General features: G+C 45.2%; 1 protein-coding gene across 1 annotated transcript in view; it reads left to right on the top strand.

Moving 5' to 3' along the window:
- ETV6 (ETS variant transcription factor 6) overlaps window positions 1-26554 on the top strand; it is a 286284-nt gene extending 259730 nt beyond the window's left edge. Inside the window, exons 5-8 of the mRNA XM_052640662.1 lie at window positions 5984-6529; window positions 20450-20592; window positions 22447-22547; window positions 26198-26554. Coding sequence (XP_052496622.1) covers window positions 5984-6529; window positions 20450-20592; window positions 22447-22547; window positions 26198-26303 — 896 coding nt within the window. The 3' untranslated portion in view covers window positions 26304-26554. The remainder of the gene's footprint in view (window positions 1-5983; window positions 6530-20449; window positions 20593-22446; window positions 22548-26197) is intronic.
- Window positions 26555-27728: the final 1174 nt, after the last annotated feature.

The raw sequence follows: 27728 nt of genomic DNA, 5'->3' as shown, positions 1-27728 counted from the left end.
GGGCGCGTGCTTTTTGCAAACTGAAACAAAGCTTGGAAGGGCTCATTGCAGACCTTTCAGCCTTGACAGTGGTTGTGCCCAGACCACCAGGAGCCTGGAATTAAATACCCTCTGTTCCAGTTCTCCACAGTTAATGTTATCAACTTCATCAAGTACTTCCTCTTTCAGTGGTGTCTGCAGAGAAATAAATAAATCAAGCCCATCCAAGTCCTGTTTCTGCCCAGATCCTGAGTCAAAAGTAACATCAGAGATGGATAAGCCAGAGCACTGTCTCTCTCCCTCATTGTTCCCAAAATCTGGGCAGGAACAGAGAGTGAAATCTCTCCAGGACATTACATCAGTTCCTCTTTTACCCTTGGCATGAAAAGTTCTTCCTCCCATAGTCCTCCCAGACTTCCTAAGGCTTGCCCCAAGTGCACACCCATCCACTGAGCCTTGACGCCTGGGACATCAAAGAAAACCTGCAGGTAACCAGGCTGCTGGCCAAAGCCTGTGTCCGTTTTGAAATTTGTAAGACAGGAAATGGATTCAGGAAATAGGATTTCTCAGTACATGGTCTTCATCATCCTTAAGTATTTTTAAACCTTAATAAGCTTTTAAGGAAAGGGAGACATTCTATAAATGGCATTTAGAATAAAATATATGAAACTTCAAAATGCAACTGTCTTAAATATTGCTTACAATGATGATATTCTGTGACGTGGACAAAAGAGAAATTCATTTTTGTGGATGCAGGATTAAGACCCATATTAGCTATGAAAAGAAAAATTTGCCTCGTCCCCAGATGACTGCAGATCATTTCTGTCATACTAATAATTTCAGCCATTAAAGTTAACTCCTGGGCTAATCAGTGTCCTGCAAGCTTTTGTCTGCATTGAGATTAAAGTGAGGAAGTTAGGACTTGTTATCCCAACCTATACCCTTGCAAGGTTGATTAAGCACTTTAATTCCTTTATAAAATCATAACCACTGAGCCATCATATCACCTGAAAACTAATAGTTCCTCAGTATCATCAGCTATTTTCTTAATGTCACATTTTCCAGCTATTGCATAAATGTTTTTACAGTTGGTTTGAATCACAAACTAAGCAAGGATCTGCTTTTTCATTGCAAAAAGTTGACGTGTTTCTTAAGTCTCTTTCAATCTATAGGTCTCCATCCATATCTTTTCTTTTTTAATATTTTATTTTTTATTATTTATTTATTTGGCAGTGCTGGGTCTTAGCTGAGGCATGCACACTCTTTAGTTGTGGCATATGGTTCCCTGACCAGGGATCAAATTCAGGCCCCCTGCCTTGGAAGCATAGAGTCCTAGCTGCTGCACCACCAGGGAAGTCTGTCCTTATTTTTCTTGTGCACATGCTTGCACACTCTCTTTCTAGGCATTTAAAAAAGAAGTTAGCCATAGTTAGTATAACTTTCCCCCTGTGTATTTTCTCTCTGGTTGTTTTCACAATTTTCTGTTTATTTTTGGTTTTCAGCAGTTTGTGTGCCTGGATGTGGCTTTCTTTGTATTTATCCTATTTGGAATTTTCTGAGCTCGGATCTTTAAGTTTGTATATTGCTGCTGTTGTTAACAAATTGAAGACAGTTTGGCCATTATTTCTCCTCCTTTTTTTTTCCCCCTCATTCTTTGTTTTTTCTTGTTTGACAATGTTACAGTGACTGTGCAGGAAAATCATCTTGTTTTCTTCAGTTCAGTTCAGTTGCTCAGTTGTGTCCAACTCTTATTTTCTTAGATGAGCACATAAGTATTTAGGATAGGATATCAGAATTTCTGGGGCTTCCCTGGTGGCTCAGTGGTAAAGAGTCTGCCTGCCAATGCTGGAGACGTGGGTTCAATCCCTGGGTAGGGAATATCCCCTGGAGAAAGAAATGGCAATCCACTCCAGTATTCTTGCCTAGGAAATCCCATGGATAGAGGAGCCTGGCAGGCTACAGTCCATAGAGTCGCAAGAGTCAGACACAACTTAGCAACTAAACCACCACCATCAAAATCTATAATTTGCTTTAAAATAACACAGTTTTTAAGAATGTTTTCAATTCAGTTCAGGCACTCAGTCGTGTCTGACTCCTTGCGACCCCATGAATCGCAGCACACCAGGCCTCCCTGTCCAATGTGTTGGTGGGAGGTAAAAACCCTCCTCTGTTAAAAAAAAAAATCTCACTTTCTTGAACTTCAATTACATCTCTTTTAGACCATTTCAAACTGTTCCCACAGGTCACTGAAGATCTGTTTCTTTGTCTTTAATCTTTATTGATCTGTTTTCATATTTGCTAACCCATCTCCCATCTGCTAAGTCTGTCCAGTCCAGTATTTCAAGTACTGTATTTTTCAGTTCAAAAACCTTTTTTGAGAGTTCCTTTTTCTCTTCTGATGATTTTCATCTGTTATCAGTCATTACCACCATTAATAAGTATTTGAACTTATTTATAATAGCTATTTTAAAGTTCTTATTTGCTCCTTCCAGTATCTAGATTATCTGAGCCTCTTTCTATTGCTTGCCTTCCTTCTTGAATATGGGTCATATTTTTATGTTTCTTTACATGTCTAGAAAATCTTTGGTGGATACTTAATATTATAAATAACATGTTATAGAGATGCTGGATTATGTTCTATTCCCCTGAAGAGTGTTGATTTTCCTGCTACCAGTTAAATAACTGGCTGATCACTTTGATTATGTGGAAGCTAGATCTTATAATTGGCTAGGGAACATCTATTTCGGTTTTTCCTTTAGTCCTCAGGCAGATCCCTTTTTCCTAGAGCACTAGTCCTTACTCCAAAGGTATGACCGTTCTGGGGTAATAGATAGCCTGAGGTGTTTTCAGAGTCTTCCTTGATAGATCTCCAACTCTGAACTCTTCCTCTAGTACTGTGACCAGCAGCTGAGATTTCTGCTCATGTCTTTAAACCATACAGCTGTTGCCTTTCATTGAGCTCCTTGGAGTTTCCCCTGCACATTGCTGTTCAGGAGCACGTGTTAAGGATTTGGGAGAATTTTATGTGCCCGTTGGTGGCTGAGGCTCCCTTCTTCATGGAAATTTTCTCAGGTTTTTGGTTTTCGCCCCCTCTCCCTTCTGGTAGCTTCATACTCTATCCCTGGCATCTCAAGCAACTTTCTGTTCTTTTTCTAGCTGCCCCAGACTACATGGACTGGAGAGGTCACTCTGGGTGAAAAAGTGAAAGTCACTGAGTCATGTCCGATTCTTTGCAACCCCATAGACTGTAGCCCACCAGGCTCCTCTGTCCATGGAATTCTCCAGGCCAGAATACTGCTGAGTGGGTAGCTATTCCCTTCTCCAGGGGATCTTCCCAACCCAGGGATCAAACCCAGGTCTCCCATATTGCAGACAGATTCTTTACTGTCTGGGGGAAAGCTGTATAAAGTTGGATCTCTGGACAGTTCCTTTCTTGCAAGACTAAAATCCCCTCAATAACTTTTTTTTGGCCACACCTCAAAGCATGTGGGATCTTAGTTCCCTGACCAGGGATTGAATCTATACCCCCTGCATTGGAAGCACAGAGTCTTAACCACTGAACCACCAAGGAAGTCCCTCAATAACTTTTATAAATACATTTTATCCAGACACACAGGAAAGTTAGTCTGCTACAAGTCACTCTGCCATTATTGAAACTGGAATCCTCTTTATGAGGAGAAAAATGAGAGCATACCATAGAACTTCACCTTACGTTACTTATCTAACCATAGCGCCTGGAGACTGGTCCTTAGCACAATATCAAGGTGCTCCTTATTCCGTTTTATAGCTGTGTATCCTTCACCATTTAGAGAGAGACTCTCATGTGTTAAATCAGTCTTCTGTCGGTAGCTATTCCAATGATTGTGTGGATGCTTAGTCATGTCCAGCTCTTTGTGACTTTATGGACTATAGCCTGCCAGGCGTCTCTGCCCATGGGATTCTCCAGGGAAGAATATTGGAGTGGATTGCCATTTCCTCCTCCAAGGGATCTTCCTGACCTAGGGATCAAACCTGCATTTCTGGCATCTCCTGCGTTGCAGGCTGAACCACCACTGAACCACCTGGGAAGCCAATCCAATGACTAAGCACTTTTAAATTCATAGCAGCATGTTATATAGTGATTACAAAGTAAGCCCTTTGCTTTCAGGCAGATGATCATGAACAGCATTCCTTTTGTTCACCATCTCATATGATTGGTGAGATCTAGCAGAGTCCCCATTTTCCTGTTATCCCCGTGTTAAACTTTAAGAAATGACCACCTTTGACTCTTGTGTGCTAACCCTGTCAGATTCCCAGGTCCCCTTTATATGTTCTTCATATAGATACTGACGTCATGGTGAAAGGAGATGACTTTGTCTTGCTTTACTTAGAACCATGGACAAGTCTTTGACCAGAACAAGGACCTGCAGGTATACGCATGCTTTTGGTGAAACAGCTCTGGGAATAGATGTGGCCAGAGAAACCTCACTGAGATGAGTGGGGGACTCTGGAGAAAGCTGTAGGCAGATTTCTGCACTTCTGACCCTGTTAAGAACAGGGCCTCCTAAAGCTATATGTTTGCTGGTCCCTCCCTCATCCCAGCCCATGGAGCTACTTCTGCTACTGAGCTGTGTACACTGCCGATGTTGTCTTTGCTCAAACGTCTCCAGCTGGAGCGCTCAGGTGGGATAGGATGGAGGCAGTTATTGTCAGGGGTCCACTCTTCCTCCTTCACTCTACCTGTCTGACCCTTTGTAGGGACTGTGCATTCAGAAACAACATGATTCTAAATGTTCTTTAAAGTGCGAGGCTGTCATTGTAAATCAGGCCCACTGTGCCTGCCCAGAGCAGGGTTTGATACAGCTCCCCCCACCTGACCCCACACCACCCTCTGCTGCCCCCAGTTTCTACATAGCAAAGAGGTGGATGCTCTAGTGGGCATATAAGGCTATAGAATCTGACTAGAGTTTATCTGGGTGACCTTGGGCAAGTTGCTTAACTTCTTATTTAAGAATATTTGTTTATTTGACTGTGTCAGTCTTAGTTGGGGCACACAAGATCTTCATCGCATCATGTGGGATCTTTTGCCATGGGCGCTCGGACTCTCAACTTGTGGTCCATGGGCTATAGATCGTGCGGGCTTAGTTGCCTGGTGATATGTGGAATCATAGTTCCCTGACAGGGATCGAATCTTTCTCCCCTTCATTGCAAGGCAGATTCTTAACCACTGGACTGCCAGGGAAGTCCCTGCTTACCTTCTTTATGCCTCCATTTTTCTCTCCTGTTATAAACAGGAGTAACGGCAGCATCTTCTACTTGTGTCAAAGGATTAGTGGCTTCAGTTGTGTGCAATGCGTTGTGACTCTGTAGACTGTAGGCCACCAGGCTCCCCTGACCATGGAATTCTCCAGGAAAGAATACTGGAGTGGGTTGCCATTCCCTTCTGTAGGGAATCTTCCTGACCCAGGGGTCAAACCTGAGGTCTCTTGCATTGCAGGCAGATTCTTTACCATCTGAGTCACCAGGGTGTGTTGTAAATTTTAAACAATATAATCCAATCCATAGAATATACAGTAATTGCTTTATTATTTTCATCATCTTTATCATTAATAGCAACAACTCCTGGAAGCAGAGAATATGAAAATTGGGTTATGAAAATGTAAGTCGGTGAAAGCCTCTCGAGAGAGACCCTCAAGGGCCCTGAAAAACCACACTAAAGAGTCAAGTAACAAAAAGATAAAGAATGAATAAAGAATGAGTGTGTGGCTTCCTTGTGTTTATAAGCCACGAATAGGTGATAAATGGAATACTGGTAGAAATTCTTCGCTTCTCCAGGGGCAGGGAAAGAATTTCAAGTATGTGCAATTTAATTTTTTTTAAGCAGGGAAAAAGACCCCACATCTGGGGGAAAAGGGTCTTCCCATACCTGCACGTGCTCCATGCTTGTCACCTTTACAACTGTTGTGGGGTTCCCTCCCCTGAGCATCCATTGAGGTCTCTGACTGTCCTTCCCTCTGCCCCACAGATAACGGTGTCCAGAGGACCTCAAGGCCGTCGGCCGAGAACGTACACCAGAACCCTCCCACCATTGAACTGTTGCACCGTTCCAGGTCGCCCATCACAACGAACCACCGGCCTTCTCCCGACCCCGAGCAGCGGCCCCTACGGTCCCCCCTGGACAACATGATCCGCCGCCTCTCCCCAGCCGAGAGGGCCCAGGGACCGAGGCTCCACCAGGAGAACAACCACCAGGAGCCCTACCCGCTGTCAGTGTCTCCCATGGAGAACAACCACTGCCCACCGTCATCCGAGCCCCACCCGAGGCCCTCCAGCCCCCGGCAGGAGGGCACGCGGGTCATCCAGCTGATGCCCAGCCCGATCATGCACCCTCTGATCCTGAACCCCCGACACTCCGTGGATTTCAAGCAGCCGCGGCTCTCCGAGGACGGGCTGCACCGGGAAGGGAAGCCCATCAACCTCTCGCATCGGGAGGACCTGGCCTACATGAACCACATCATGGTCTCCGTCTCACCGCCCGAGGAGCACGCTGTGCCCATCGGGAGGATAGCAGGTGGGTGAGCCCCCCGCCCTCCCGGAAGCCCCCACGCCATCCCAATTAGGTGCCCTCCAGAGGCTCTGGGAGGCCAGGGGGAGGGGGGAGGCTTTGATAGCTGGTGGGTGAGCCCCCCGCCCTCCTGGGAGCCCCCACGCCGTCCCAATTAGGTGCCCTCCAGAGGCTCTGGGAGGCAGGGGATGGAGGCTTTGCCGGCAGGAGACGAAATTCCCTAAATGGGCTAGTTAATGAGGCGCTGGGCTGCTGGAGTTAATGAGCCTCAGAAATGTGAAGAAACAAATGTCCTCCGACCAGCTTACAAGGAGAGTCACATTAGGATTGTGGCTAAGCGAAAACATTTAAAATCAAAGGTTTATGAGCATGTTAATGGCTCTGTCCCGGAGTTTCCAGTGGCTAATTAATGAGCAGGCACAGGACAGAGGACCTCTGTCTCAGATTCAGGCCTGGATTTCCATCCTCTGGGCAGTAACTCCATGTAGCCTTCACCTTGGGAAGAGGCAGAAGAGAAAAGTAGGATTAGGGTGTTGTTCGGTCATTTGCACAGAGGAAGCCACGCCCGAATTCTTTTCCTTTGATGATGACAAGCCCAAATTTGTTTCCCTAAGATGAGAAACCAGTGAAAAAAATCACCATGTTGTCTTTTTGCTCATGTGGAGAAGGAAATGGCAACCCACTCCAGTGTTTTTGCCTGGAGAATCCCAGGGACAAGGGGAGCCTGGTGGGCTGCTGTCTCTGGGGTCGCACAGAGTCGGACACAACTGAAGCGACTTAGCAGCAGCAGCAGCAGCCCATAATTTACATGAAGTCATTCTCCAGAAGCTTTTATAATCCTCTCACCTCTTGGCAAAGTTAGGGCTTTTCCTAGAGCTTCTGTCTGGTCACGAGACACTTTCTGAGCACTTACTGTGTGCAGATAAACTCATTAGGATGTAGAGGACACAGAGCTGATTAAACACAATTACTTCCTCGGGGATTTAAAATTTACTAGGACAGACAAGTGTGAAAACCACTAAGGTATGGAAAAGGAAATGGCGACCCACTCCAGTATCCTTGCCTGGAGAATCCCATGGACGGAGGAGCTCGGTGGGCTACAGTCCACGGGTCGCTAAGAGTCGGACACGACTGAGCGACTTCACTTTCACTATAACACAGGAGATAAGCCCTCTGCCCCGTTCAGTCAAAGCACAAGCATTTATTGAGTACCTATTGTGTGGTGTGGATGCAATGCAGAGAAAAAAGTTTTTAATATTTTATTTATTTGACTGCGCTGGATCTTAGCTGTGGAATGCAAACTCTTAGTTGTGGCATGTGGGATGTAGTTCCTCCACCAGGGATGGAACCCAGGCCCCCCTGCATTGGGAGTGTGGAATCTTAGCCACTGGACCACCAGAAAAGTCCCAGTAAGAAGCATTTTGACTGGAGGAATTGAGGAAGGAAGATAGCTCGAAGTTGAAAGTGGTTATGGGTCCAGTAACGGGAAGACTGGCTTCCCGGGTGGCTCAGTGGTAAAGAATCTGCCTGACACAGTGCTGGAGACACAGGAGACATGGGTTTGATCCCTAGGTCAGGAAGATTCCCCTGGAGGAGAAAATGGCAACCCACTCCAGTATTCTTGCATGGGAAATCCCACGGATAGAGGAGCCTGGCGGGCTACAGTCCAAGGGGTCGCAAAGAGTCAGACACAACTTAGCAACTAAAGAACAACAGTGCAAGAGAGACATGGAGGCAGAAGAGAGGTCACACTGTCCAGGGAAACGTGAGACATTCTCCTTCCTCCTTGAGCTGATGCTGCAGGACTGAGATCCAGCTGAACCACAGGATGAAGCAAGGCTCACAACATCATGATAACACAGGTCCTAAGGCTACTTCACCTCTGTCTTGACTTGCTGTCTCTTTTTTGTTGAAGTCATTTGTTTCTAACTTTTTCTCTGGCCCCAAGGGCACCTCTGATAGCACCTCAATTTTACCACTATAAATAAGTTACATCAGGAATGTTGAATCAAGAAAATCAAAGAGCTATGACTTACGTGTTTCAAAAAGAAAAAAAAACAAACTATGAAAAGTGAAATGGTCTATGCTTAGAATGTGATTCAAAAGCATCCCACAGGGCTGGGAGTGAGGAATGCATAGTTGTGGTGGTTCATTCGCTAAGTCATGTCCAACTCTGCCATCCCATGGACCGTAGCCCACCAGGCTCCTCTGTCTGTGGGAATTCCCAGGCAGGAATACTGGAGTGGGTTGCCATTTCCTTCTGTGGGTAAAATAAGGTTAGTTATAACCCAAGGGCTATATGGCTGGGTATTGGATGCATAGAGATTTACGTTATTGTTCTATCTACCTTTACGTAAAGTGTTTTTAATGATGGAGAGAAAAAAAATTGTGAAAAGAAAGAACAGGGGTCAACGTAGCTTTGCTTATTCTGCAAAGCATGTGCGTTTCCCAGATATATGGAGGAAGAGCATGGGGTCAGTGTATTCCTGTGAGTAATATAAATGACCTGTTTTGAGCTTTCCAGGCATTCCCTTCTTGCCTGGATCTGCCGTGTTTGTCTTGTTTCTTGCATGGTCTGTACAGCAGTTCTGAACATTCTGAGGGTACTTGCTACTTGTTTGTAATCCTCAGGACAGCTCTGCAAAAGGAGCTAGTCATTGCTGAATTCATTTTATATGGAAGGGATCATTTACAGGGGAAACCATGGAGGAAACTGAGCGCAGAGAAGTGGAGGCCATGGTGGCTGGATGATGTGGCTACAGGACAGCCCTCACTAGCACCATCCCCCCCCCACTTCCTGATCACCATCTGTCTTGTCACCTCCTCTGTAATGCCGTCTTCGCCACAGACTTCTTAGGAATCCACGATAAGCCCCATGTGTCAAGTTAAATTGTTTAGACTTAGAGCTGTTTTCCCCTTGTTTAGTAGGTCTAGAAATTTTTTAATATGGCTGTCTTAAAAATTGTTGTACTCTGTTGGTATATTCCCAGATTGCATAATCTCCATATGTCTGTGTTCAGTAATTTGACCAAATCCAGGATTAGCTAATATAATCAAAAGGCAGTGTTTCTGAAGGGTGAAAGAAGATGGAAATCTATGATCTAATATTTAGTCTTAATCCTGTGACCCTCTGAATAGAACCCATCATAATTCCAGGCTCCTTTGTTTCATTTGGGATCTCCCTGTCTCTCCACCCCATTTTGGTATCTTCTTGGACAACTCAGATCCTTGTGGAATTTATTCTTTTATTGGCAGTCGAATTCATTGAGTGATTCTTACGTACAGTGTGAAGTCCTTTCATTACTGAACAGTGATAAAAGCCCTTCAGATCTCTATAAAGCAGCTTTTAGGTGAGAAAACTTAGCTCCTTGTGCTTTTTTTTATATTTATTTATTTTAATTAGGAGATAATTACAATATTGTGATGGTTTTTGCTGTACATCAACATGAATTGGCCACAGGTATACATGTGTCCCCTCCATCCTGAACCCCCTCCCCACCCCATCCCTCTGGGCTGTCCCAGAGCACCAGCTTTGGGTGCCCTGCTTCATGCATCGCACTTGAACTGGCCATCTGAGCCTAGAGGGCACCAAAGGTGCTGCTGTGTCACGCTGACAGAGACTGTAGCTGGAGGATATGGGTAAGAACAGTGCTTGTGACTGTGGATGAAAAGGTCTTGTCCACTCAGATAGTCCTGGGCATATGCCTTTGGACACCTTCTGTGTTTATGGCACTCATCTGCATTCATGGGGGTTGGGTGTTCGAGGAGATTGTAAGGCACGATCTTTGTTGTGAAAGAGCTGAAGACAATTGACTACAACTGAAGCTCATGGTATCTTCCAGGGACTCCCAGTAAGTGCTGTAAGAGATCAGAGTAGGGGTGTCAGGAGGCCTTCATGGGGAGCTGGCTTTTGGCTAGGCTTAGATGAATGCTTAGAATATGAACAAGTAGAGATTAGAGGAAAAAGAGGTCATTCTAGATACAGAAAACTCCAAAGCAAGATAAGCCCCAGTATATTTGTTCTAGGTTTCACATAGGAATGTAAACTCCAGAATCTAGGTTTGTTAAAAATGGATTTTTCAATTCAGTTTTTCTCATGTTTTAATCTCTCCGAAATTGGGACACATCATACACTTTAGAGATTGCATGCAAGTTGTGGTAGTTTACTTAGGTATTTACCTGGTGGAAAAACTAAAAGATTCAGTAAAATATTCAGTAAATATTCATCTAGGAGGTAGTTGACAGTTTAAATACAAACCACAAATTAGATCAATTGAAATAGAACATGTAGCTTATTTTGAAAGGTGGTGTTTATTTTTCAAAGAATAAGGACTGTTACTGAGTTTAATAAGTTGAAATGGCTGGCATTTGTGGGACAGAATAAGAAGATTCCTGGATTCTGTTTTTTAATTTATTTTTAATTAGGGGATAATTGCTTTACCATATTGCTTTGGTTTCTGCCATACAATAATGTGAATCAGCTATAAGTACATATAGCTTTCCCTCCTGGGTTTTGTGTTTTTTTTTTAACTGAAGAGCCAGTGGTATGTGCGATGCTGAGCAAGTTGCTTCTTTCTGCACTATTTTCTGTTATCTTCAGGAAAGGATTACTTGGGGGAGGTGAAAGCATATGTCACCTTCTAGCATTTTCTTAGCCCACCAAAGTTTTACTGGCCTGCATCTCACTGATGTGTTTCATAGCCAAAGACTGGTACTGGCAGTGAGCACCATAAATTGAAGAAGGGTAGCAAGGGTGATGCTGTGTTTTCAGTATAATATTGGAAATCATTCTTACAACTCATTGACTTCAAAGCTAGAAGCATCTTTTACAGATGGAGAAACTGAGCTTCGGGCACGTCAAGCATTCAGCCTCAAGCTTCATCCAGTGTTCTTTCCAGCGCATTTGTTTCCTTAGGCCCAGGGACTGGAAACGCTGGCCTATGGGCCACGTCAGCCACCGCCTGTCTTTGTAAGTCAAGTTTTATTGGCACACGGCCAAACCCATTCACTTAGTACTGTCTGTGGCTGCTTTGGCGGGGTTGAGGAGGTACAGCTGACACAGGACGGCCCACAAAGCCTGAAATATTCTATTTACTGATGGGCCTTTTACAGGAAGAGTCTGCCGCTCCCTGTTCTGGGGCACAGTCTGCTTTGAAATCATAGGTATGGAGGATTCACAGGGTAGAAAATGTCGTCGTTGCTCTCCAGGAATTACACCTCAAAGAATGAGGCATGCCTAAGACATGTGGAGGGAACAATGGCAAGCGATGTAAGGAGGGAGATAAGTCCTGATGGCAGGCTGATTGCTGAGCCGCCCAGAGTACTTACAATAACATTATTAACATAAAATACAGCTGAAGAACAGAAAGTGTCGGGCTGCCTACTTGAACTGTGTAGTTCAGATCATTCACTCATTCCAAAATTCTCATGTCTCTCTCTGTGCCAGGCATTTTGCTCGGTGATAGGGTGAAGCTTCTCTAAATGCCAAATGTGGTGTCCTCGCTGGCAGAAGGCAGTGTGCTTCTTACTTTATGCCATTAGACAAGCTAAGCTCCCTGCTTTGGTTTTAACCATAGACACCTCAGTTTTAAAAGAAAAAACCGAAGTCATTTTGGCTTTCTTAAACTTCTACAATTCCGCTAAAACCTGAGTTACCAGATTGCTTATCCCTTCCTTGGCCTTAATCCAAAAAGTCGGCTAAGGAAGCAAGATTCATTGGCAATGTGGTTGATAATCCATTCGAAGTTACTCATCTGCTCCACAAAAGTGGGGGCTATAGAAGCCTGTACAGAGTTGGTTGTTCAAAGTCCATGGACCATCCAAATAGAGAACATCTTGTCCTATGCTTACCTCACAACTTTTGCTATTGTTGTTCAGTTGTGTCTGATTCTTTGCAACCCCAGGGACTGCACCACACCAGACTTCCCTGTTGTTCACCATCTCCCTGAGTTTGCTCAGACACATGTTCATTGAGTCAGTGATGACATCTCTCGCTTTTCTCTGCAAACGTGAGCTTCTTCATGGTTTGAGGATCTCACTGGTGAGTTGATTCTACTGCAGATAAAACAGAATTCTCCCCACACCACCCCCAGGCCCTGTGCACTTCACTTCCAACCCTCTGATAATGCTGGCCTGGCAATCTGAGATCCTCAAAGGATCTGAGAATATATGTATTCTCTCTCAAGGTTGTATTTTTAACAGAAACAAAAGGTTTCTCATCAAGGAGACATCGAATCTCCCATATTGCTTACTTGTCACAGAGCACCGCCCTCTTTTGATCTGGTTTTATTGGCTGGATGAGCTCTGTAAGCACAGACTTTCAACCCTGGAGCCTCTAATCATCTAATCAGACATCAGATAAGCCCAAGACTCCAGGGACAGCACCTGGGGGCTCATCCTCAGGACGCACATGGACTTGTATTGCTTCAGGAGCAGCCCTGAAGAGAGAAAGACCTCCTAAAAGGCCAGTCTTAATGGATTGTATCAGAGTGATGAGGGCAGCCTTTGTGGTAAGGTGTGGCAGTATGCACACACACATTTGTAGATACTGTGTTTGGAAAAAAGGACAGGGTCGTGGGATATCTCAGTAAGCCAGGGGGCCTCGGGGATTTAGCCATGTCCTCCCGCACTATCTCAGGCAGGTAACCCTCTGCTGACCCAGAGCCCTCTCTGGCTCCCGGCCCAGGGCCTTCATCCACGGCTGCTCGGACGATTCCTGGGGAAGAGCATATAGCATCTGGAATGAACACGATTAGAATGTAGCCTTTGACTCCCAGGCTGAGGTACTTAAGATTGCTGAAGCCCAGTTGCCTTATCGATAATAATGCAGATACTAATACCCATTTCTGGGCACTTGAGCACTAAAGAAACACTACGCAAATATTAGCACAAACAGGTTAATTTCTACGAGTTAGTGTCCCTGCTCTGCTCAAGGGTTGAACAAGGGGAGGACAGTGGGTACGGCCAGCACCACTGCCCACCGGAGTGGGTGTGGGGGCCTTGACCCAAACAAAGCCTTTTGTCTGAACGTTTGTTCCAAGTGATACTGGCCTCTGACGTGCAGACCTTCAAAGAACCCTAGGTTCCTTGGAGACTGACTTCTTCCCTCCTGCTCACCTCCCCCGAGGCTTTGCCCACTGTATTTTGAGGAGACCCTTGGAGACTTTGGCAGACTGCACCTCAACAGGAGTCTCCCAAGTGTCCTGGCTTTACACACTCTAGCTGAGTCACTGCGCTTTCTTTTCATTGGGACCTCTAAGAAATCAGCCCGAAAAGAGAAGGAAGTTTCAGGATGGCCTTTTTGAAAAGGTAACACAGTACCAGCACAGTAACGGAGTAGGAAATAAGAGAAGGGGCTTGAGGAGACTAGAGATTCCAGTTTGTTTTAAAGGCATGCGTTTCTGGAACAGCATCCCTAGTCCCAGTGGTGCCTGGATGCAAATTCCCCGCTGCCACCACATTTGAGGGAGAGGGGCAGGTCTTACTGGGATCTGTCTGGGGGCTTGATCTCAGCTATAAGGCGTGATTGCAGATTCCTGCCTTTCCCAGCCTCACTCCACACCACCTGCCACCAAAGGTGAGAAGGTTTAGCGGCACTTGCAGCTGTGGTCCCTCTGCTCCAGTGAAGCCAGGAAGCACAGATTTGTGTTCTCTGCCTCGGCTTCTCCCCCTCCCGGCTGGCTGCTGTGCACATATGGCTTCTGTTTCCCTACGCCACAGCAGAGCACAAGCAGTTGCCTGCTGTAAACACATCTCTGCGTATCAGCACAGGGTTGGCTGCACTGGATTTATCAGCTTTCTGCTTCTAGGTAATGGCCCATCTAGAATCAAGGCAGGAAAAAAAAAAAAAAAAAAGCTGCAGACAGCCACCCCCCTGCAATAGTGTAAAATCCATGCTTCTGTAAGCAAAGTTTCTCAAGCTGGGCACTCTCGATATTTCAGTTAAATAATCCTTTGTTGGCAGGGGGATGGCATTCTTTTGTGCATTACAGTAAGCCCCCTACATACGAACCTTCCAAGTTGCAGGCTTTCAGAGATGCAAACGTGGGATCCCATGTCTAATCACTGAAGTTAGTTCACATGTCTGGCGTGTATTCTCTAAAGTGGTGGTGCTCTTGTGTACTTTGCTGTACAGCACTGTACAGAGTACAGTAGTCCTCTGTATCTTTATTCAAGCCTGGACTGTCCAGAAGCGAGAATAAAAGCAGCAGTGATGTAGCTGGTACTGCTGTACTTTTCAAGATACCGTGTGTTAGTACTCAGTCATGTCTGACTCTCCTGCGACCCCATGGACTATATAGCCCACCAGGCTCTCCTGTCCCTGGAATTTCTCAGGCAAGAATACTGGAGTGGGTTGCCATTTCCCTCTCCAGGGGATCTTCCTGACCCAGGGATCGAACCCGCGTCTCCTGCATTGGCAGGCAGATTCTTTACCGTTGCACCACCAGGGAAGCCTTCAAGGTACTATACGGTAATATTAAAAATGTTCATGTTTTTTATGTACTATTTGTGTGAAAAGTATTATAAACCTATTACAGTACAGTACTATACAGCCGATTGTGTTAATTGGGTACCTAGACTGTGTTGGACTTGTGAACAAGTTGGACTTAAACAAATGCACTCTTGGAATGGAACTCATTTGTATATAGGGGACTTGCTATATATTGTATAAGATCTTTAGCAGCATCCCAGGCCTCTGTCACAGCATCCTCCACCCCAGATATAATGACCAAAATTGTCCCCAGACATTGTCAAACGCCTCCCCCACCCCCCACAGCAGGCAAGCTTGCCCCTAGTTTAGAACCATTGCTGTAAAGCAGAGAAGCAACTTTTTTGTGTTGTGTGTTACCTACGTGTTGCTCAACCTGAAATAAATTGGTTAGCTTTTCATAAGGATTTGAAAGCAGTGAGACAGGGGCTCTAGGCCCCTCCTTGTTAGTGATTATACCCACAGAACTGTAGTTCACAGACCTTCATTTAAAATTCCATTTGGGCAGTTAAGACAACCTAAAATTGCTTTCTTAGACGCTTTCCTGAAATTTAAATTAACCACCATCATTAAACATTCCCTGGTCAATAGCTTGACTTGCCCACTCAGATTTTTTAAACATCAGTTTTGTCTAGCATGGTTTTTGGTTTGTTTTTTTTTTTTGAAACCATGTTGGTTATGTGTGACCTGCCCATCTTTTTACAATGTCTGCTCAATAAGCTTGTACAATGAGTCTCTGGTAAGAGACAGGCGTGGGAGGGAAAATATTTCTCCCTAACCACAGAAAGAGTTTTTCTTTTTTTCCTTTTCTTTTTGACAGTGCCTTTTAACTGTGGATACCCAGGGTACCTCACCCAGCAGGAAAGAGAACTCTCTTTCTGCAATTGGAAAACAACACTTCACTCCACTAAACCCTTTTATAAGCTTCCTCCCGTGGAAGAGAGAATCAAAATCGTGCACATTTGTTTACAGGGCCTTCCTTCTCAAGGCACGTGGGGGTTTTAGTTTTGGGTGAGTGTCTCTTAAAGTAATGAACACTTTGTGATATAAGATTATTTTTCACATGCCTAGTCAAGTGTTTTGTAATGTGATGAACCTTTGTTTTCAAAGCCTGATGCTTTTTATTATATAGTAGTAGTAAGCGTTTTTATTAATGACCAAAGAACATTGTATCTGTGCAGACATGGATGGATTTTAACAAAACTGAAAAACAGCTGGTGGGCCATGGCAACAGCCTTCAGAGGACCCAGGGAACTAAAAAGAATCTGCCTTTTTATTTAACTAAAGTCTTAAAAACAACTCATTGGGCTTTGAATTTCAGTTGTTTTGTTTTGTTTTGTTTTAAAGAAAAAAAACTGTCAGGTAGTTATTTTTATCATCTGGCATAATTTTTAACTAAAGCAACAAAAGAATCAGTAGTGTTAATAAAAGCCACTTATACTGTGAGCTTCAACAACTGCTTTGTGCTACAAAATTCCTGTTGCTACCTCTGTTAGTGACCAAGTAATTCAATGTCTTAAATGTCAACATATTTTTATTACTCGGCTAAAGTTGACTTTGCTGGATTAAATGTCATTTAAAATGATCAGTTGGCAGCTTGTTTGGGGCTCTTTTCACATTTATGAAAGAGAAAAGTTTGCAGGCTACAAATGGTCTTACAACTCAAGAGGTAAAGTCCGTTCTCTGGGAAACCCTGCCTTCCAGGTACCAACCAAACACAGATCACGTTCTAGACCTTTTTCAGTAAATGATCTACGGTGTAAAGTTCTCAGTTTGATGCCTCTGAAGAACCCAGCGTGGTAGGTACCGAGAACTAGTTAAGCCCTTACTTTGAGAAATGGTCTGGTTCTCACGTCACCATTTTATGAGAAATAGAATGTACAAGGCAGTAAAAGAGAAGCAACAGAAACAATGAAAGTGAAAATCCTTGAGCAGATGGTGTCAAGACAACACTCATCTTACATTTTAGCTCCAGGAAGTTCTCGAGGTTGAGAGGACTGCCCATATATCACTTACCTTCATGTGGGCAAAAAAAGTTCTTTCTATCAAACTGCTAAAGATGATCAAATCAGTTTTTTAATTATTAAACTGTATTTAAACGATTCACTATAGAAAATCTTATTCCCCATCCACAAGCATCCAAAAGGTGTCATCAAGCCGCTAGGTGGTAAAAAAGATAGATTGTAACCCTGTCAAGAAACGTGGACGAGAAGCTCTTCACAAACCACCTTTGTTCCTCTTAGAGGAAGGGCGTTTTTTATGATAATATTTGATTCTGTCAGATGGCTTCCACTTGGAAGAGATTGTCGGAAATTAAAACCCATCTGCTGTTTGACGGTAAGACACAAACTGGACAATTAAACTGCAATTCAGTTCTCTATTGGAGAAGGAAATGGCAACCCACTCCAGTACTCTTGCCTGGAGAATCCCATGGATGGAGGAGCCTGGTGGGCTACAGTCCATAGGGTTGCAAAGAGTCGGACACGACTGAGCGACTTCACTCTTTCACTTCAGTTCTCTATTCTTTCACCTATAATAAAAATGATATAAGACGAGGAGGTGGCAGAGAGGGAAAATGACACTACCTGCTTCACCACTTTGCCTGAAGTCAACCTCTTACAAGTGCCTTAAAAATGAGCTCGGTTATTCTCAATCTGGGATCATGTGGCACTCACCTCCCAAGGTACTTCCTCTTGCTGGGACTGGTCCCCTTGCTGTCTCTCTGCTCCCCCTCTGGCAACCACGAGCATAGCGAGCACAGCGTCAGGCAGGGTTGGTAACAGATCGCTGGCCAGCTTTCGTAAGCGTAGGGTTCAAACGCCAGAAATTAAGAAGGACACCACGGGTTCTTCGGTGAAACACAAGAAACCACATGTCAACTTAATTTTTGTTTTTAATGTGCACCATTTTTTAAATCTTTATTGGATTTGTTACACGGTATTGCTCCTGTATTATGTTCTGAGTTTCTGGCTGCAAGCCGTGTGGAATCTTAGCTTCCTTGATCAGGGAAGGAACCTGGGTCTTAACCACTGGACTGCCAGAGAAGTCTCCACATTACATTTTAGAGATCAATCGGGGAAAAAAAGGATACAATAAGGGATACTAAAGATGTATGGTCAGACTTCCTGGAGGTCCAGTGGTTAGGACTCCATGCTTCCACTCAGGGGGCTCATGTTGGATCCCTGGTCAGGGAAGTTCCACATCTAAGTGCACCCAAATAAAAAAAAAAGATAACTGAAAATGTAAAACTCTTAGAAGAAAACATAGGCAGCAGTATTTCTGTCCATGGATTAGGCAGCTATTTCCTAGATATGACATGACATTTAAAGCATAATAACTGAATAAAAAATAGATTAAAAAAAAATCTTGTCATTTTAATGGATGTCCAATTTAAGTTTCACAGTTGCTGCCTAAAAGATAGATACTTACCTAGTGGCTCAGATGGTAAAATCTGCCTGCAATTCAGGAAGCCCAGTTCAATCCATGGGTGGGGAAGATCTCCTGGAGAAGGGAATGACAACCGCTCCAGGATTCTTGCCTGGAGAACTCCCATGGACAGAGGAGCCTGGCAGGCTACAGTCCATGGGGGTCACAGAGTCAGACACAACTGAGCGACACACTTTCATACTTTTCCCTCCTGGAAAATGGTGCACTGTGTGCCAGTTCCTTCTGCTGTTCGGAGGGAAAGCTGGGTTTTGCAAAGGACACGCTCATCTTGGTTGGCAAAGTACTAAAGCTTGACTAATAGACACCTGTGAACCAACTTCTCTGAGAAAAGAGTTCTCAGCAGGATGTGTGGGACAGACTCTGACCTGTGTCATAAGCTATGCCTTTGAGCCGATGACCAAACCCTCTAAGCCCTAGCTTCCTCAGCCATGAAGTAGGAATAGCAACAGCACCGGGTGTCCTGAGGGTCAGAAGCAAGTGGCTGGAGGCACGCATGGCCCCATGCCTGCAAGCAGCACCCAGCGCGCAGCGTCGTGACACTCCCTACTGTCTTTTTTACTCGCAGCATCGCTCATACAGCAGTCCCTGAAAGAGTCACTGTTGTCACGCCCCTTTCATGAAGGAGGAACCCCAGGGAGATTTAAAACACTTGCCCAGTGCAACCTGACTCGATTTCTCCTGTAAACGTGTGCCCAAGGAGGGTGTGTTTTGTGCTCTGGGAGGTGAATGTGTTGGCTCTGAGCCCAAGTCAAGATTAGACGCTCCCCCTGCCCAGGTGTGCCAGGCCTCACCTGGTATAAGGAAGTGGCTCCTGACCATACAGAAGCCCCAGAGTTCAGATTCACTTGTGACCTGGGGCCCAAGAGTATTAGGAAGGAGGTGGCACGCCGAGTGAGGGTTAGAAATAACACTGGTAAAGAACATATATACTGTGTCCGATAATTGCTCATTTACGGCCAGCCATGCTGGCCAGTGCTCCCCAAGACAACAGTGCACACCTGGGAACGTGAGTTTCTGACTCTCATCCCAAGGCTGGTCCTGCGTCAGCTGGAGCCGCAAAGTCCGCATCTGTCTCCATCCTCCTGTCAAGGCTGTGCCAGGGGAGCAGGCCACAGCCCGTCTGGCTCTCATCCAGTAAGCACTAGACCAAGATCAAGGAGTGCAGTCTGCCTCCTCTTGTGGAATTTGCCAGCCCGTAGCCAAAAGGCAAGGCCTAGCCCAGCACTTGGCCTGTGCTAAAGAAGATGCGTTGCCTGACCAAGTGATCCAGCATCATTCTCCACATGGAAAAACGGATTTTTTTTTTTTTTTTTGCCCTCGGTTCCTTTCTACCCTGATTCCATTATAATAAAATGATTAACTTCCAAAGTAGCTCTAAGGTGACTATTTTCTTAAACCACATGGGTCTTCCTTTCCCACAGCCAACCTCAGTCATCACATCTCCATCTGTTCACTGTCCCCCCACCAAAGGACCTTCCACCCCACCCTGACACCACACCACCCTCTCTGGAACACGAGGGCACTCTCTGCCCTTTTACCTGCCAGCCTGTCTTCAGCCCCTTTTCAGAACCGATTCATTTCCTGTTAGAGCTTGTTCTTTCCCTCCTGCGGGCTCTACTCCAGTTCAAATCATGGGTCATGACCAGTCCTTTCCTCTTTCCAGGTTGCTGTGTCCTCATCTGAGGTTGCGGGGAGGGAGGGTCTGGGCCAGGATGCTCTCAAAGGCCTCCACAGGTCAAAGGTCGCCATCTCTCAGGTCTCTCTGTGCCTTGATAAAAGTTTTGTTTTTGTTTTGGCTTGCGGGATTGAACCCGGACCCTCAGCAGGGAAAGCGCAGAGTCCTAACCACTGGACTGCCAAGGAATTCCCAAAACAAGGAGGTTGGACTCAATCCAAAGAAGGCAAAAGTGGTTCCTCGATTATTTTCTTGATTCTTTTCATACTTACAAGCAGCCTTGTCAACAGTGTTTTCTTGCCCTTTTCCTCTGTAGACTGTAGACTGCTTTGGGATTACGTCTATCAGTTGCTTTCTGACAGCCGGTACGAAAACTTCATCCGATGGGAGGACAAAGAATCCAAAATATTCCGGATAGTGGATCCCAATGGACTGGCTCGACTGTGGGGAAACCATAAGGTAAAAAGAGCATCAGACATTTGTTCCATAAACTAGGGCCCAAATCCAGTTTTTGTCCCTGGGTTGGAGGGTAATTGTCTGTCTTCTGCTTCCTAAGTCGGCCCGTAATTATTCAGTTTATCCCTCACTGGACAAACAATTAAGACAGTTACAAAGGGAAGGAAGTAATTAAAGATGCCCCTTTCCATGTGTCCCTCGTGCCAGGCTGCAGTTAACTCAGCATCTCCCGGTCTGATCGGCTTCGTGATGAGTAACCATCATTCCCCCACTATGGCCTGGCTCTGCTGCTGCCCACACCAGCATTAAGAACTGGGGACCAGAGATGCACTGCAGCACTTTGTCACGCACGAGGGGCCTTGGGAGGGGTCGCTTCTGTTCCACTCCGTTAGACACTCCCATGGTCACACAAGCCCGGTTCGACACAGAAAATGCTTCTCCTCTGACTGTAAAACATCTCCCTGAAAAGCAAACCCTGCAGGAATTCTGACTGCCCCACAGTTTTGCCAGCTTGGGAAGAGGGACTAGAATTTAAAAGATTTAGTCTTTTATAGTTAAAAAAAAAATCATTAAAGTACATAGATGTAAAAGGTGGGCAAAACAACCTCAACATCACAGATAGATGAATGGATAATGAAATCGAGCTATATACACACAATGGAGTATTATTACGCTTTTGAAAAAGATTCGGCTGCATATGGCAATGTGGATGAACCTTGAGGACAGGATGCTGAGTGAAATAAGCCAGTCACAGAAAGACAAATACTGTCTGATTTCACTTAAATGAAGTTAGATCTAAAATAGACAAATTTCACTGAGTCCGGGAGTGGACTGGTGTTGCCAGGGGTTGGGAAGAGGGGGAGAAATGGGGAGTTACCAACCAGTGGACAGAAAGCTTCTGTTAATCAAGATGAGTAAGTTCTAGAGTCTGCTGTACAACAGTGTACCTATATATAATACAGTGTATTAAGTGCTGTATTACCCACTTAAAACTTTAAGAGGATAGATCTCATATTTGGTGTTCTTATCACAGTGAAATAAAAGAATTCCCCTGTTTAAAAAAAAAATTGAGATAAATCAGTATTCCTACTTTAAAAAGTCACCAAGATCCAGGCCTGGCCACAGGCAGATAGACATGGGACAGAGCTAACAAGACACCATGAAGGCCCCACTCCAGATCAGCCAAGGGGGTGGGCCCAGGGGGCCCCTGCCGAGCTCTGCCCCAGCTGCAGTTTCCCGGACGGCAGGCAGCCCGTGCTCTGGCCCCGCTAAGGAGAACCTGCCAGAGGCCATGACCAAATATGGCCAGGCCCCACGGACACCCTCCATCCCGTGAGTCACTGAGAAAAATCGCTCCACAGCTCCCACAGGGTGCCCTTGCCCCAGGGCTCGGAACCGCTGTATTCTTGCTTCCACAACAGGAATTTAAACAAAAAAAAATCTCTTCCTTAAAATGACAAACGAGAAGCACAAGTTTGAGAAAGGTCACTTTTTTGTGTGTTGTTTTTTCTTTTTTAAAAAGGGCAAAAGGAAGAGAAATTCTCTGTGGGTCAGAAGGTGAAGGATGACCCCAGATAGGGGGACCCGCAGGAAATTCCTCGGGCACAACAGAGCGCGGTCCTGGGAGAGGAAGTCGGGGAGGCCGAGGCGGGATGTGCTTTGTTGGCTGGACTCACCTTAGGAGAGACCTCGGCCAGGAACACGTGGGACAAAGCCCGGGGTGGGCCTGGCAGGGTCACGGGAGCACCCTGTGGAGCTGGACGTGAATAACTCCTCCAGTGCCTATTTCTGAGGTTCATTTCATTGTGTCTTTGTGCTTCTTTTTTTTTTCTCTCTCTTCCTCCTTTGAACAAACAGAACAGAACAAACATGACCTATGAGAAAATGTCCAGAGCCCTGCGCCACTACTACAAACTAAACATTATCAGGAAGGAGCCGGGACAAAGGCTTTTGTTCAGGTAGCACTTCCTTTTTCTCCTTTCCTTCTTCTGGGAGGATATTGTTTTCTTGAAATAAGATGGAGGAGGGAGACTGTCGAGGTCTATACCTGCCTGTCTGATCCTCAAAGCCATCACTGCTGCTCACTGGAGACAAGGTTGCTGGTTGGTTAGAATTTAAAAAAAAATTTTTTTTTTCTGTGTATGTCTGTCCTAGAAGAAAGCCAAAAGTAAATCAACACAGTCTGACTCACCTTTAAAATAATGCAGTGATCAAACAGTATTAGCTGGCATTTATATCCAGTATAGATAAAGGGAGCAATCAGAGGAGCTAATGGCAAAGAAAGGTACTAAACAAACCTAGACCTCTAGATTGCCAACACTGGACTGGTGTTTGTCATGACCTGTTAGTGAGTCATAAAACAGATTTAATGAATCAATTTTTTGTTTTTTTAATGAAATAGAACAGAACTGAATAGGAAAGGATAGAGTTGAAAATATCAGACTGTGTCATATGAATTAAGAGTGTGGATTCATGAAAATTGTGTTTCTGGGGTAGTCGGGTGTATGTGTGCGCACGTGTGTGATGAGTCATAGTGTAAAATATATTTATGACAATGCATTGTAAATACCTGAAAGCTGCTGGACTAGACATTCCTCTTTCCAGAATTCCTCCTAGCTTACAAGTTCTAACCACTTAACCTACCACCATAGATTGTGATTCCCAGGGAATCACATACAGTTAGAAGAGGGAGAAGAAGGTATCTAAAGGACTAACCAGGAGAGGTAGACATAGCCCTCTGACCCTGGTGGTAATTGATGTGTTGAGACCACGTGAAACTGAGGAGAAGGTGTCCCCCAGACCTTAGGTTCTGGGTTTTGGCAGGTGGGACAGAAGAGCGTTACAGATGGGGCTTGAGATGTGGATTGGGGTAGAAAGAGACGGAATGACACTGTGTATGCGTGCACGAGCTCACTGGGATAATTATCCAGAAGAGCAGAGAACCTGTGAGTGCTGGGAAGGCATGGTAACTTAGGGGCAGTAAAAACAATTGTGATCTTCAAAAGAAACAGAGAAGGCTTTTCAAGAGCTGGAAACAGAATAAAATGCAAAAAAAGAACCCTCCGTTCTCTGGCTCTGCTGATGCCTTCTCTTCATCCTCCACCCTAAACTCAGTCCTTGGCTGCTGTTCCTCCCACGCTGTACTAGTTTCCTGGATGAATGGATCCCATGACACAGCTTAGTTATCACCTCCATGATGGGGCTCTCAAGTCTCTACATGCAGCTGTAAAATCTCCCTGGAATTCTATATCTTAACACATTATTGACTGGGGGATTTTTACAGACTCGAATTTATTATGGAATTGAAGTACTGAAACACTCCAATCAATAACATTCGGGTAACAAAAGATGTATGAGTAAGTCTCTGATCAGTAAGTGATTAATGTTCAAGAGCTTCTTGTAAGAAAGATCCACTTAAATATCACATTAGTATCTCAGACATGAAATGTTCAAGACCAGCCTTCTTTGCATACTGGACATCCCCCTACCCTCAGAATTCCTGTTACGTCAGCAGTGGCATCACCATTGTTTAAGCAACCAACCTTTACACCAGAGTTATCTTTGAGCCTTCCTACATCCCAGTCACCCCTGTGCTGGACTGTCCACTGGCTCCGTTCCTACTCCAGTCTGTGTTGCAGGGGCTAGAAGACTGGGAACCTCATTTCCTGAGATTTCTTATCACCAGCTTCCAGGTTAGAATCTACCAACGGCAAGTACTCCCATGAGACCTGGAAGATGAACGCAAGGCAGACATATTATTATTGCTTCCCGGGCAGTGGAGGCTGATGTCTGTTCTTCACAACTGACACCTAGGTTCAGCAATCTCTCCCTCTGGTCCATTCCCCTGGCACCTAGATTCTTAATACACATTGCCAGCTGCCTTCCAACACTAATATGGTTCCCTATGCTAGAAATGGAAATCACTAACATTTTAAACATATAAACCACCAAGTCTACCTCAAGTCTACTTCTCTTTATGAGGCCACCTTCAGTAGCTCAAACACCCCCAAATATCTTCTTCCATCATCTCTTGAGTTCCCTTGGCCCTATGCCACACCGTGATTTACATTTTTAATAGCTGTGCATGTGAACTCCTCCCCACAAGTAGGTCATAAGCTCCTAGAAGGTAGAGGGTTACATCTTACAGCAGTTTTATATTACCTTAGGAGGCTTTCGATGATGTTTCTGAACAAGCTTGGTGGGAAGTATCAGAAACTTAATATGGAAGAGCCATCCAAAGATAGGGTCAGACACAGCACATCTGAGGACTCAGCCTGGAGGGGGTGATTAGTGACTTCAGATGTCGAGGGAGAAGTTTTAGCTACAGGGTAAAAGTGGAAGACAGGCTGCAGATGCCACAGATCACCCTGCTTGAAAAGATGAGCAATAATGAGCAGAAAAGTAGTCAGAGGTGGAAGGCTCACAGGCTTCCAGTAGTGATTTCAATAAGACAGAAGGAAAGTAGAGCACTATTTGTGACAAGGGATTAGTCATTTTTGAGGAAATGAATGTTGAAAACCAGACTCGCCCCAAAACGAAGGCTTCTCAGTATGGAACCGGGTATGTAATTGAGTAAAGTGTTCAGTTGTAGGGACACTTGGAGATTTTCGGCTCTTTGATGGTGAGACCGAGCTCAGAGAATGAGTCAGTCTCAGATAGGGGAAGGAGTCAAGAGGTTTCCAAACAAAGGCAAAGCTAAAGGTTTGGAAGTCAGCATGAGCTGTGACTTCCATCAGAAAAAAAGACTGGCCGGACTGGAACAGAGTTCACACTTGTAAACAGTGGAACACAGGAGTTTCCTGGGTTGAGATGACAGAGAGGCCCAAGGAGCAGGCCAAAGAGTGAATCCTTGACGAGTCGTCGTAGGCTTTTGAATGTGGAGTGAGGACAGAAAATGCCTGTTCTAAGACAGGTCATATGGTACCGGGCAGAGTATAGGGGAAGGGAATGGTGTGTAGGCTCTGGAAAGGGCCTTCCTACCATAAGGATGGAACGTTTGCACCCAGGCTCCCTTCCTGAACCACGGTCTTGGTCAGAATGTGCCACTGATGTTAATTCCAAATGAACCCAGCGACCGAGAAGATGAGGCTTGCTGCAGGCACCCAGCTGCCAAGGAAGACAGAATTAAGGGAGTGAATGGCTAGCATTTAGGGTGTATCAGTGATAACGCGAAAAAATGTCTTTCTGCCGGCCTTTCTAATTTCCAAAAGCTCCACTGTCTGGCCTTGTTACCCAAGCTTTCCATCCAGTGTTTAATTGTATCCTTCAAGTTAGATTCAAGTTTTGAATACCATCACTTGGACTTATAGTCTGGGATGGAGATGGGTATATCTCTCCCAGGGTCCTCTCGGATGGTCGTGCAGGAATGCATTGCCTGCTCCATCTTCTTCACCATCCTCCCAGCCTTTTTTATAGTTATTTTGCCAGCTTTCAAGTAGTGAGAGCCCGGGTTATCTTTTTCTAAGAAAATGCTAGGTTAGCATTAACGACCAGGTTCAGTAGCCCGCCAGCTACATAAAGGTAACGGGCCCCTCTTTTTAAAGAATTCAAGGTGAAGACAGCTTTAGAGAACTGTAACCTCTTCATGCCACCGTTTCCTCTTCCAAAGGTTTATGAAGACCCCAGATGAAATCATGAGTGGCCGAACAGACCGTCTGGAGCACCTTGAGTCCCAGGAGCTGGATGAACAAATATACCAAGAAGACGAGTGTTGAAGGAAGTGGTTCCCAGCTTAGTGGGCCAGCAGCCAAGGGCACCCTCCTCCCCAGGATGGATGGGGCAAGATGAAGCAGAAAAGAAGAGACATGGATGTGGCAGTAACACTCCTCTCGCCCAGCGCGAGGGACCCCGCGGAGCACCTTAGACAAACCACTCAGCAACGGCGGCGCTGGAATTCTGGCCGAGGGCACCAGCCTGGGACTCGCGTTCGTGGTTCCTTCTCGATCGGAATCTCTTGTCTGTGATTCCTCCCCTCCCCCTCCACCTATGGTTAGTTTCATGGTGTTTTTGTTCTTTTTTTAAAAAAGACCATGCAGTTTGACTTTTCATCATTCATATAGGGGAAGACATCCGAGGCTGTTTTCCTATGGAAATGCATATCTATTACATATATATATATTTTTTGCAAATCTCACAAAGTGCAGAAGCCCAGCTGGTCAGGAGAGAGAATATTTGCAAAAGGGTTCAGGTTCCTCTTGACCCTGCCATGTGGATCAGGTTTGTTCCTATTGCTGTTGGGTCTTGGCTGGAAAACAGAAAAAAAAAAAGATGCTCTTACAAAAGATAAAGTGAAAAAGGAGCAGCTCTCTTCTTCTCTCTCTGGCTCCCTTTCCTTCCTGGTCCCCGCTCTGTCCTCCCTCCTCACTGGCTGTTGAACTTCAGATGCCCTTTCAGCAGAGTTCAGCCTCTTGGAGAGTCTTGGGGATTTTCAGCACCTGTACATTGGAATATGTGGTCTGGGTGCTTTGCAGCTGGCACCACAAAAATCAATCCAGCATCCCAGCATCTGGCTTCCTGCTGGAGAGGCCCCAGAGATGCTGCAGTCCTCTGGAAAGATACATGTGAGTCCAGCAGTCCCAGTGGGCTGTGAGGACTGTGAGGCTTGGTGGTTCCCCAGAGCATAAGGCTGTCCAGATTATCTGGAAGCCCCAGCTTCATGAGATTAGTTTGCAAGTGCTGCAGAGCAAAAAAAGAAAAAGACAGCACAAGCCTTATGGTCCAGAAACTAGATGACAAGTCTTTGGTGGTGGTGTGGATTATCCCAGAGCAGGTTACAGAGGGTCTTCTCTGCTCTATCCCAAAGGCCATCTTGCAGTCAGTTTCATATCCTGACTTAATTTTTTTTTGCCCTCAATTCCTAGCATTTTTTTTTTAAAGTTTCCTGGTCCCTGCGGGACACAGGGCATTTGAGAGGGAGGATCCAGGAGTGTGTCGTCCCAGTTGTCAGCGGTGTTTGCCAAGCCTGGGCAGACGGGAAATTCCTCAGATTCCACACTTTTTCCCTTTTTCCTTCTTCCCTTGCTGTGTTTCAAAATGGACTCATGCGTGGCTCTTTTTCATCTCAAAGTAAGATCAGTCACATCTTATGAGGAAGGTGCCACCTCTTAGTACTTTTGATGATAACAGATATTTTTAGAAAG

Source organism: Budorcas taxicolor, chromosome 5 (genome assembly GCF_023091745.1).
Source record: "Budorcas taxicolor isolate Tak-1 chromosome 5, Takin1.1, whole genome shotgun sequence".
Taxonomy (NCBI): domain Eukaryota; kingdom Metazoa; phylum Chordata; class Mammalia; order Artiodactyla; family Bovidae; genus Budorcas; species Budorcas taxicolor.
This window is presented reverse-complemented; position numbering and strand designations above follow the sequence as displayed.